Source organism: Leptinotarsa decemlineata, unplaced genomic scaffold, assembly GCF_025532065.1.
Source record: "Leptinotarsa decemlineata unplaced genomic scaffold, Ldec_3_MD MMD2_tig00026330_RagTag_RagTag, whole genome shotgun sequence".
In the NCBI taxonomy this organism is placed as follows: domain Eukaryota; kingdom Metazoa; phylum Arthropoda; class Insecta; order Coleoptera; family Chrysomelidae; genus Leptinotarsa; species Leptinotarsa decemlineata.
In genome coordinates this window covers 934507-946651 of record NW_027412690.1, presented here as the reverse complement: position 1 = coordinate 946651, position 12145 = coordinate 934507, and the positions used below count along the sequence as shown (strand labels likewise).

The window sequence follows — 12145 nt, the reverse complement described above, 5'->3', positions numbered from 1 at the left end:
TGGCCGATACTTGGTGAAAATCCATATTTAACAAAACTAATCAATAGAGATTATTCTATGATTTTCACTATAAGGGTTTTACAAAAACCGCGACACGTGTTTCGCTATACAATAGCTTCTTCAAGCACAACAGCTTCAAGCATAACTCAAGCATAACAGCTTCAAGCATAACTCAAGCATAACAGTTATGCTTGAAGTAGCTATTGTATAGCGAAACACGTGTCGCGGTTTTTGTAAAACCCTTATAGTGAAATCATAGAATAAACTCTATTGATTGTTTTTTTTAACAAAAATTTGCCTATGAAAATCATTGTTTACGGGTCGCTGGTTGTGAAATAAGTTCTATGTGATTATCCTGGCATTATGAGTATTAAAGTTACAGTTCAACTAACAAACAGACTGTTTCTCACCGCAGATGCGGAATTACGAAAGTGTGGGATCTGTATCTATAGAGTAGGGAGGGTGAGTGTAGGCCCACAGCACTTAGGCCACATGCGACCCATTGTACATCCTCCCAAGGAGTTCTCCTAGGCCATCGTCCATCCTGTTCTTTCCAGGAACGTGGACAGGTCAGTGGGCGACATCTCCTTTGTATCGGCAGGTGTAGGCCAACCCTCGCCGAACACACACTCTCTTATTGACGATAACTTCGGGCACTCGCATTAGACATGTCTGACAGTTTTTCATCTTCCTGTTCACACATCCTGCATAGAGGTGTGTCCACTAGCCCCATATTGTGGAGGTGTTTCCTTAGTTAATAGTGGCCAGTCAGAAATCCTACTGTTAAGCGTAGATTTTCCCTGGTCATCGCCAGATATTTCTTCGGCGCCAGCTTCCCAGGGTCGCCCAGAGTGATCCTGGCAAGATTGCATTATTTAATTTCATCCCATCTCTTAAGGGATTGAGTATGGGTGTGACGTTTGACTAGTTCCGCAATTGTCGAAGTCATCAGACCGTAGGTGCCACAGGGTCTTGAAATTCTTAGTCCAGCCGCTTCCTTGATTGAAGAGTCGGCAATGGGTTATCTTTACTCCTGTCGTGCCCTTTAATACACCTCAGGACAATGTTATTATCTACCGAGGCTTTGGCTAAATCTTGGTGGCACTCTAGTACTAGCCCTGAGGTTACACGTTGTCTGTTCAAGGCTAATAGGGCTTGTATGCTATCAGTGCAGTTATGTTTTTGCCAGAAATTCCTTTCCTGATTATTTCTTTCGTGGCGATTGAGATACCAGCCAATTCTGTTTGGACCACGCTGGTATTTTTTCCCATTTCCCACTGGAAAGTGTGGGATATTTCATTTCATCAGAATTTTTAGAAAATTTAGTATCTCAAATTTCATATATTGATCTTTTCACCTATTCAGTCTCCTCTTCACATCAACCTCACGGTCTTAACGCCTCCAAAGTGTTATTGAGCCTACTTTAGGAGTATGCATTTTTCAGTCAGAGTCCTCGAACTACTCCAGCAACTCTTTTGTTTCTGTTTTGTTTCGAAAAATGGTTTGAGTTATTATCGGGCATTTTTGACGCGATACGAGCATATCAATTTTTCATTTAAATATAATTTAGGTTGGGAACAGAGAGCTGAAAGAAACCAGTTCACGTTTGGAATATCTCTTTAATAATATATCGACGTTTCAATCTATAGCTCGGTACCATATTATAATGATATTATTCAGTCGTGTATTTCATTATGCAGTTGTAGCCGCCATATACAGGGGCTCTTCGAATTCCGTTGAGAATTTCAAATAATTCTTCATCAAAGCTTACGAATCAAATAAAAACTACATAGGCACTACATGTTTCTTTGAGCAGTGGCTTTCGTTCACAAAGTAGTATGAGTAAAAATATGTTCACTGTGGTTGTGTTTTTGGATTTGAGGCGAGCATTTGAAACCATTAACCATAATATACTCCTAAAAAAACTGAAACTCTACGGCATAAGGGGAAAAGTACTTGAATGGATTAACAACTATTTAACAGGTAGACAACAACAAACAAAAGTTGGTCAGCTCCATTGGAAGTGCAACATGGAGTTCCACAAGGAAGCATTTTGGGTCCGCTATTGTTTCTTCTATACATAAATGACATAAAGCATTACAATGAATGTGACTATATACACTTGTTCGCAGATGACACGTTAGTATCAGTAACTGATAGAGATTTGAATAATGCCGTACAAAAGATGAATAATTCTTTAAATAGAATAACAGAATACCTCAAAATGAATAAATTGAAACTGAATGTAGACAAAACAAAGGGGATGATAATTGTCACACCATTTAAATACAGACAATTTGATATAAATGAAATTCACATCAAAATAGAAAATAATACAATTGAATTAGTTCAAGAGTTTAAATATTTAGGGTTTATGCTTGACAACCACTTAACGTTGAATGGTCATTTCAATTATATTCAGAAAAAAATACTCAAAAAACTATATTTTTTTTCGAGGGTATCTCAGCATTTGAGTATGAGCTCAAGAATTACCGTATATAATACATTTATTAAACCTCACTTCGAATATTGCCCGACCTTATTGTATGGTTTTGACCTTAATAAAATGAGATCACTACAAAAACTTCAAAATCGTGCAATGAGAATCACTTTGAGATGTAACAGATATACACCAATATCATTGATGTTGGGAACATTACAATGGCTGTCAATAGAAAATAGACTTATTTATTTAACTATGAGTTATATCTTCAAAATTTTGCATAATCTTCTTCCATCATATTTTCACAAATATATAACTATGAATACGCAAGTTCACCAGCATGATACGAGAAGTAAACATAACTTACATGTGACTAGGCAAACAAAAGCTTACAATATTAAAACTTTGGTGTGTTTAAGGGATTCATTGCTTACAACAGTTTGCCAGATGATATAAAGAAATCAGAAACTCTGCAACAGTTTAAAATAAAAATGATAAACCATTTACAGCAAAAGTAAAATCGTTGTATTGTATATCTATCAGGATTAATAATTTTTAGTTTCAATACGAGTATTAATATATGTATCTTCTTACGGGATATGAGTGTATAGTGGGTAGTGGGATAGCCTAACTTATTGGTTTCATATGTATGTTTGTATATGATTATTGTGGTATTTGGCTGTACGTGAATGGTATCAATATATGTATTTTCTTTCGGGCTATAAGTGTATATTGGGATAGCATTCTTATTGGTTCATATGTAGGATTGTATATGATTATTATGGTATTTGGCTATACTTGAATGGTTTTCTTTCAGCAAAACAATGGAAAATATAACTCGAAATGTAAATACATAGTGTGTACGTTTAAATTTAAAACAAAACAAATATATTAATACTATCGAAGGAGCTGCTAATTACTATATATAAGATTATACTTTGTGAATGTAGATTAGGATTACCTATTTCAAATAAAGATTATTATTATTATTATTATTATTCCTAAAAGGCTTTCGCTTGTACCTCTCTAGGTATTCTTCTGATAAAGTTGAATTTCATAGACTGGGAGGGTCTCTTTCTTTCATGTTCTTCAAATCTTATTCAAGTGAAAAGGATTCGGTGTCTCGTAGAAAATAGAACACGATATAACTCAAGGTTCAGTTTTAGGGGTATTAATGCCTTACTACATAGACAATTGTGTACATTTTGATGATACTATTATAATGAATTGTAAAGTGTATTTGTGATTTACTGATGTCACCGAAATTAGGACTGCAAAAAGTATAAGGGAAAACACTATAGGGCTTTACCCTCGAAAATATTCAATGGTTCTGGGTAAAGTGGAAGCCACAGTCTTGGACTCATATGACATTATGAAGAAGACAGAAACACCATAATAGTGAAAAATTAATAAAAAGGATGAGTAACTTCCAGAGTGAGTGTGAGCAAGTGTAGATTAATTTCATGTTATATTGCATAATAGCAGTTGTCAATGCATGATCGCTGTCTTCCAAAAAAAGAGATGAATTTTGAAGTCTATAAAACTATAATTTGTTTTTGTAACAGCTGTTTCACCGTTTTCCTTTCCGAGATATTCCTGAGTTTGTTTGACAGAAAATTTAGATTGGTAGGGTGCTATATTCACGAAATATCAATTAGTATATTTTTTGCAGTATCCATCAACGCATTTCTCGGGAAGTTATTCCGTATAATATTATTGAAAAATATATTAGGATCGTTTCCACGCCAAAATGTTGACTGTATATTTGGGTTTGGTTTATTCTGAAGTTTCTACGAAAACTTGATTAAGATCCTCTAGAATCAAAGTACAACACTACTCTGAGTGGACGTGAACATGCACAATACAATAAATACCCTTTTGGGTTTACGTATTAATATTTTGTTTGAAAATTAAAGGATTATTTCCAGCGTGCTCAATGATGAGTACAAGGAGGAAAGGGAAGTGAAAATTTGACATAGACATAAGGTCATCATAAATTATAGTTTGACAAATGAGATATATAAGAACTATTCAATAGGGATTTTGACAAATGTTGATTTTCAATTGGTTAATTTAGTCGTCTATGTAAAAGAATATATGATCTATTCAGTTGTACTTATACAGTGTCACCGATAAAGTCCGCATCAAATGGGAAACTTTTTTATTTATCGTTTTATGTGAAATTTGATTTTGGCAGTAGATTTTGCTTGAGAAATGATGTCAAATGGCGTCTACAAAATAGGTCACGTGATTTCCTTAACCTGTCAAAATTGACATTTAAAAAAAGAAACATCGAAAAATGACATTATTCTTCAAAATATCCAAAAATATCAATGGATAAAAACATTTTCTTTTGTAATTTTATACCCACACACCAAGTTTCAAACCCATAATAAGTATTTTATATTTTCACTATTTTTCCGCACTCCTGCTTTTTCTACTTATCAAAATTTAAGCACACCTGTACTAAATCATTTATTTTAACTAAACTCGTCACCGAATTTCTTTTTTTGTAATATAATAATATTTTAAGAGCCTCTTTGATGTTAAAAACAAATTTTGAAAAATAAAAGTTGTCAAACTTGATGCAAAGTTCATCTAGTTTCAACCGGGCTTTCAAAACTATACAGTACTTGAGTTTTTTAATGAGCAAATGGCCTCACAATATGAATTAGAACAAAACGGAACATTAAGAAACATCATTTCGTGATTCTTGAAGCCCATTCAATAAAAGAAAAAAACTCATAGTATTTACATTTACCTACTCCGCTAACAACACTAATTCAAAAAAACTGGGTAGGCTGTGAAAAAATATGAAACTACATAATGTGTTTTAGAAAACGTCACTGTCACTGAATAAATTAATGCCCGTTAGTTCAATGTAATGTATGAAAATTAAAATAATATGTTATCTTTACAAGAAAAAATTGAAATTGTGCTAATTTGTGGTGAAAACACATTGCATCGACAAGTGGCTGATATTTTTAACGCAAGACATCCTGGTAGACATGTACAGCAATCCACTGTAAGTAGGATTTTAAAAAAATTTAAACTGACTGGTTCAGTTGAAAATATTTTTAAAAAACGTCATAATCCATCACGCAATAATGATGAGGTTCAGTTGGCTGTCTGCCTGGATGTTATCGAACAGGGAAAATCAAGTATTACCAATATTGTAGATAGAACTGGCGTTAAAAAAGAAAGCGTAAGAGCAATTTTACATAAAAATAAATTCAAACCCTACAAACCCCAATTTATAAATACCTTAAAGAAAAGAGATTTCGATGTTCGACTAGATTTCTCTTTCTGGTACCAAGGAGAAGTAGAATTAAATAGAAAATTTCCTTACAAAATCCTATGGACCGACGAAGCTACCTTCTTATCGATCGGCGTAGTCAGTTCCCAGAATTGTAGGTGGTGGGCTCAGGAAAATCCTCATTTTGTGATTGAATGTCGGGACCAATATTCATTTAAAACAAATGTGTGGTGCGGTGTTTTAAATAATCAGGTAATGGGACCATTCTTTTTTAGACACAATTTAACTTCTCAGGATTATTTGCAATTTCTAAATACTGAGATCAGTGATATAGTGGACAATATGCTGGTTGAAATAAGACACAGTCTGTGGTATCAATGTGACGGGGCTCCTATTCATAGTTCAAGACAAGTCAAAGAGAAACTATTAGAAATGTTTAGGGGCAAAGTTATTGGGCGAAATATGGAGCAAATATGGCCGCCTAGGTCGCCAGATTTAACCCCACTAGATTTTTTCTTGTGGGGTTACTTAAAACAAATCGTTTATAAACAAAGACCTTTTCGTGAGTGAATCACCTAGAAACTGTTATTAGAAACTCTATTTTAAACATAAACCCTAATAAACACTCTAAGATATTGTTTCCTAATGTTCCGTTTTGTTCTAATTCATATTGTGAGGCCATTTGCTCATTAAAAAACTCAAGTACTGTATAGTTTGGAAAGCCCCGTTAAAACTAGATGAACTTTGCATCAAGTTTGACAACTTTTATTTTTCAAAATTTGATTTTAAAATCAAAGAGGCTCTTAAAATATTATTATATTATCAAAAAAGAAATTCGGTGACGAGTTTAGTTAAAATAAATGATTCAGTACAGGTGTGCTTAAATTTTGATAAGTAGAAAAAGCAGGAATGCGGAAAAATAGTGAAAATATAAAATACTTATTATGGGTTTGAAACTTGGTGTGTGGGTATAAAATTACAAAAGAAAATGTTTTTATCCATTGATATTTTTGGATATTTTGAAGAATAATGTCATTTTTCGATGTTTTTTTTTTTAAATGTCAATTTTGACAGGTTAAGGAAATCACGTGACCTATTTTGTAGACGCCATTTGACATCATTTCTTAAGCAAAATCTACTGCCAAAATCAAATTTCACATAAAACGATAAATAAAAAAGTTTCCCATTTGATGCGGACTTTATCGGTGACACTGTATATTAAAACAAAGGAGATTGTTATGCAATTCTTCGTCTATTTGTAAATCTTCTAGAAAATCCAACCTATTGAATTTTTTTTTCTAGAATTTGTTAATTACGATTGGAGCTGAAATTATGTTAACTGAAAATTGTATGTTCACAAAAAGCTGATTTGTCTGGTTTATTATTCACACGAAATACGATTTATGCATCAGCCTGGCATCACTGATGAGACCTATGGCAGATCTGGTGTTAGATCACGAATATTATTTATTTCGTTTTTAGGTTTCAATCATTGAAAATTATAGAAAAATATGAATCGATAATAAAGAGAAATGAACTGATGTTATTTTCGTCCTGTAGGTGGATTTATTTTTTCTGATTTGAAGCTTATACGAAATTACTGAGAAATTTTGAATGAAACGAAATTTAATATCGGCAAAAGCCGATTGTCTTGTATTTTCGAAACTAAGAACTTTTGAACCTTCACTATTGGTTTCTGGAATAGATAACTGCTTTCAGGAATGTCATATTAGTTGTGAATTAGGAAAGATGAATTCGTTCACAATTTGAGGTCAACACCAGCTCATTTCTTGATCAATAACTTTTTTATTACATATTGATTGACCGCGGTGGTAGTGCGCCCGACTCACAATCGGAAGACTGTGGGTTCGATTCCCGCCTCGACCAGATATTTTTCTCGAGAGAATTTATCTGGTTGAAGCTGGGATGATTCTGCAACCACCCTGTTGGGAATCACACGTTAAAAGGTAAGACCTCGTTAGTCCTTAGCTCGCACAAGTTTCTCAACTTCTGAGAGTTGTCGTTCGTATGGGGGCTACAGCTGATTACCGAAAAAACAGATTTTAAACAGATTTAAACAGATATTGAATACCGCGAGAGAAAAAATAAGGATTGTACATGAAAGTTGAAATGTTTCTAAAACTCTTGGAAGTTGTACCCACTGAAAATATTGGAAGATTGTGAGAATTGCTTCTATTCAACTGATGCTCAGGGCCGTTTTGTAAACAGATCAATATGATAGAATTTTTCACCTGCCAGATGATCAAGAAAGTTTCATACAAGTGCGGCTGAACAGCACTATGCATAGTTTGTGGTACCTCTCGCTCAAGACTACTGCGACGCGATTGGCTTCCACGATACCACGTGACCTAGACCACCCATGCGGACTCTATTATAATTTCAGAGTAAATGAAAATCTCAGTCGTATAATACATCGTTTTCGTGTGCCATCTGCCTGTTTTAATTGTTCATTATGCAGAATGAGTGAGGATACATCAGTTTTTGTTATTTGTGTGGCAACGAAAAAGTTATTATTTTCAATGAAAAAACTTTAAACAAATGTGAAGAAGTATTGGTTATTCGACAAACACTAGTATTATTTCACCCTGAACACTTAACCAACCTCAAAAAGAGATATTATTTGCTTTGTTCTCGAAATTTTACAAGTTACAGATACGGTATTATTTGATTTAATATTCTTTATATATGGATATTGATGATGTTATAACTATATATGTATTTTTAATTAAAAAAATATATAAATATAATAATACATTTTATACTTTCCAAGTGACGAAATTGTTCATTAGATATGTTTACCCACTGTACTAATCAGGGTGTATTCTTCTGTATCATAATTTATTTTACCTGTATAGCTCCATACAATCGCTGTTACATAATCTGCTCTTCTACGAAATAACTACCTGTAAGAGTTTCTACCAAATACAAAACAAATAGCTGTTTACATTTATTACTAAATTGGAATTTTGATTTTCATTATTAATCTTTAATATAAAATATAACTTTATTCAGTAGCAAAATACATTTAAAGCCATCTCCCAATTCGGTTGTGATAGAAGTCCACATCAACCGTCAACGTTTGAAGCCTTGGTCTGGCTTTCTTATTCTTTAATTCCTTGAATATCTAACTTGAAGATATAAAAGTCTCAAAATGCCTCAAAAACATTTTTTCAATGAGAAATTACCCTTTTAAAAAAAATCCTCTCATGGACAATTACAACATTTTTCGTAGTGCCTTAAAAAACTACCCAAATATGGACGTAATATAGCCTCGCAACTAATCAGCAGACAAAATTGTTGTTAAATTGCGAAATTGGTAGGTAACTGAATTCAATTTGTTTATTGAGTTTCCCCAGAAGAAATGCTCATCTAAATATATACCGAGAAATCAAGCGGACTCGTCCACTACCTGTAAATCACCAAAACCCATATCATCGGCATCTTTTTGTCTGTTGTAAAAGCGAATGCATTTGGTTTTGTCTGTATTTAAGTAAAGAAAGTTATCTCTAAACCACTGGCTCATGTCATAGACAATTTTATCACACTTCCGACGTAGATATGCTTCTTCCCTGTTTGAGACAAAAACCGATGTGCCGTCGGCACGAATGTTACTGATATAGAGCAAGAATAAACAAGGACCCAGGACGGAACCCTGTGGAACTCCAATGTCATAATATTATCGGCATGATGATCGATTATTTCCAATGTCCACATAACCACAACGTCTGTTCAAATAACTTTTTATCCATTCCAGGAAGACACCAAGAATCCAGTACCGAAATAATTTATCAAATTTCAAAGTTGATGGAGCTCCAAGTCCGTCGACACCCTCTGTAAAAATTATATGATCATATTCTGATAGTACAGTTAGAGTTCCAAAGGCAAAATGTAAACATATTTCCAATATTACTGCAAATGAAAAAGAAACAGACAAAACATTGACACGAATTTGAATAGCCCCGTATAAAAACAGGGTGACCACAGTAAGCACCTTTGTTGGACTAAAATTGGTAGGTTTTCTATGCATTTTTCGTTACGTAAATACACTACGAATCGTTTTGTGCAACTCACATCTTCCCATTTCCAGAAATCGACACATTGTTATATGATTCGCAAAAAGCGATCGCAGTGAACTTGACTGGATCGTGGCGAATGTCGCTATTTTCGTCCGGCGCAATTAGCCTACAACACATGAAACAATTTCCTCGCAGTCGACGAAAAAAGAGCCGCTAAAAGCCGGTTGAGGCGGTTGAAATATCGAGCACGTGTTATCCTTTGTTTGCAATAAACAATTTCGCCGTCCCCCGTCTCGGAAAATTCAAAATCGAACAACCGAACCATCTGCCAATGCCCTGGTGGGGTTCAAATTTCGCGGCCCGGCGCCACCAGTGCGCCTGCGCACCTGGCAGGCATCTTGCGCACATGGTCGACAGCGAGGAAACCGAAAATTTCAGTCAGTATCAAGCAGGCAGGCGGTTCGTATCTGCTTGACTCAAATAAACGACTATCGTTGTAGAATATTAATACACTAACTAGATATCATATATTTTTGTACCGTCAATCGTTTTTTGATAATATTACGTCGTTTTTATGACTTAATCTGCTCTCGAGGGTCTCTAGTGTTTATCAACGACAATCAAGTTGGTTCTGAACTGTGTTTTGTGAAATATGCCGGCTTCGAGTTTATTCGCTGAGATGGATCGGGGAAGCGCTCTGGGTGAAGAAAGAGCCCTCCAGCTCGCTTTAGAGCTGTCGATGCTCGGTTTTAGCGAGCCCCTGTCCAACGTGTCGGAACCCGACAGTCCCGGAGACATTGGCTCGTTCAACCCTCTGGCCAACGTCGGTCTCGAAGAGGTTCGCTCTAAAAAATCTCAGAATATGACCGAATGTGTTCCTGTTCCCAGTTCTGAACATGTGGCTGAGATCGTGGGTAGACAAGGTAAGACATTTATACGTTTTGTTGGTCGCATCGCTAGAGCTAGACTTTTCCCGATCTTCAACTTTTAAATGGTTGTTGGAGGTTATGTTATAGTACCCTGTTTATTTGGAAATGCGAATGCTGGCCGTCAAAGCATCTTCAGAATTGTTGAAAATATCTCGGATGAAATTACGGAATTCTGTAAATAGTTTCAATGTGTGTGGGATTCTATATCATTTTTTGTATGTTTTTTCGTATCAAGTTTTTCCTTCACAAACGTGACTTGTGTTTTGCTACGCTGTTCTCACATGCATGAACTAGCGTTATCCACTAGCAAAACTAGTGCACATACATTGTATCTCTGTCTCTCTTTATTTCCTAATACATTAATGAAGAAAAGAAATATATTGAATGTGCAGTAGTTTTACTAGTGGAAAACGTAAAAATAAACTCAGTTATGATCGATATTATAGATGAGAGGTTATGAAAACTGTAAGTAAACGAAAATAATAGGATTGAAGTTGAATGAGACCGACAAATGATAAACAATTTTTTTTCAAGAAAAAAACGTTTATACTAAAGTAGATTCTCATGAAATATCATTCCCATCCGAGAAATCTGCTTCAAAACGCTCTTGAATATACCTAATTGCTGGCAATAAAAAAGATCTTTACTGAATTTGGCTGAATTTGGAACTCTCACAGCTTTTATGTATTTTTCATTTATTTCACGAATTAGGTGTGAAAATGTTTAACAGTTTTCTACTTACGGTCGAAGAGACTCGAAAATATTCTCAAACAAAGGCCTTAACATGAGAATGATTGTTCCATGTAAGAGAAATTTTACTTCTTTCATATGTGAATTCATAAATGAATTATATCTGATTGAATTACATAAGGAATGTTTGGAGTACAAACTGAATTGAAAAAAGTGTTTTTTTGTATAATAAAAATCATAAAAAACTAGTTGGTTTCAAAGTATTTTTCTTTCGTGTTTCAATGTTTGAATGAAAGTAGTTGTTTCGAGAGGGTTTTTTTCCCAGTTTGTTACTTTTCTGCATGAGAGAATATTTGTTTGAAATGGATTGCTTTGTTCCTTTCTTTGGAAGATTCCTTCATTTTTTTTGTATGAAAATGGAGAAGAATCAAGCTGAAATCTTTCTTGACATTAAAGTCTTAATTGAAATGAGAATTAAAATGAATAATTATATTTCATTTGTCAACGTCAGGGATTCTCAAGTTGCCTGAATTTCCATTTCCTTAACATAACATTAAACGCATTCACAGTTTGTGTTATTTCAATGTTATCAACATGTTCTGTACAAAGTTTCTTATTGTTTTTGTTGATCTGGTGAAAATATAGAAATATCTAAGTATCACTGTGGATATTGACATTGAAGAAACTAAACGTTGAGGTTAATTGAATGAGCTATGTCAGTTAGTAATGAGATTCAATAAGTTTTATTTGAATATTATTTTAAGATTGATTTTACAATCTGCTCTCAATG

General features: G+C 34.2%; 1 protein-coding gene across 1 annotated transcript in view; it reads left to right on the top strand.

Moving 5' to 3' along the window:
* The first annotated feature begins 10160 nt into the window (after positions 1 to 10160).
* Positions 10161 to 12145, top strand: part of Mex-3 (mex-3 protein) — a 137534-nt gene continuing 135549 nt past the window's right edge. The window contains exon 1 of the mRNA XM_023155849.2: positions 10161 to 10659. Within this exon, the coding sequence (XP_023011617.1) occupies positions 10389 to 10659 (271 nt within the window). The 5' untranslated portion in view covers positions 10161 to 10388. The remainder of the gene's footprint in view (positions 10660 to 12145) is intronic.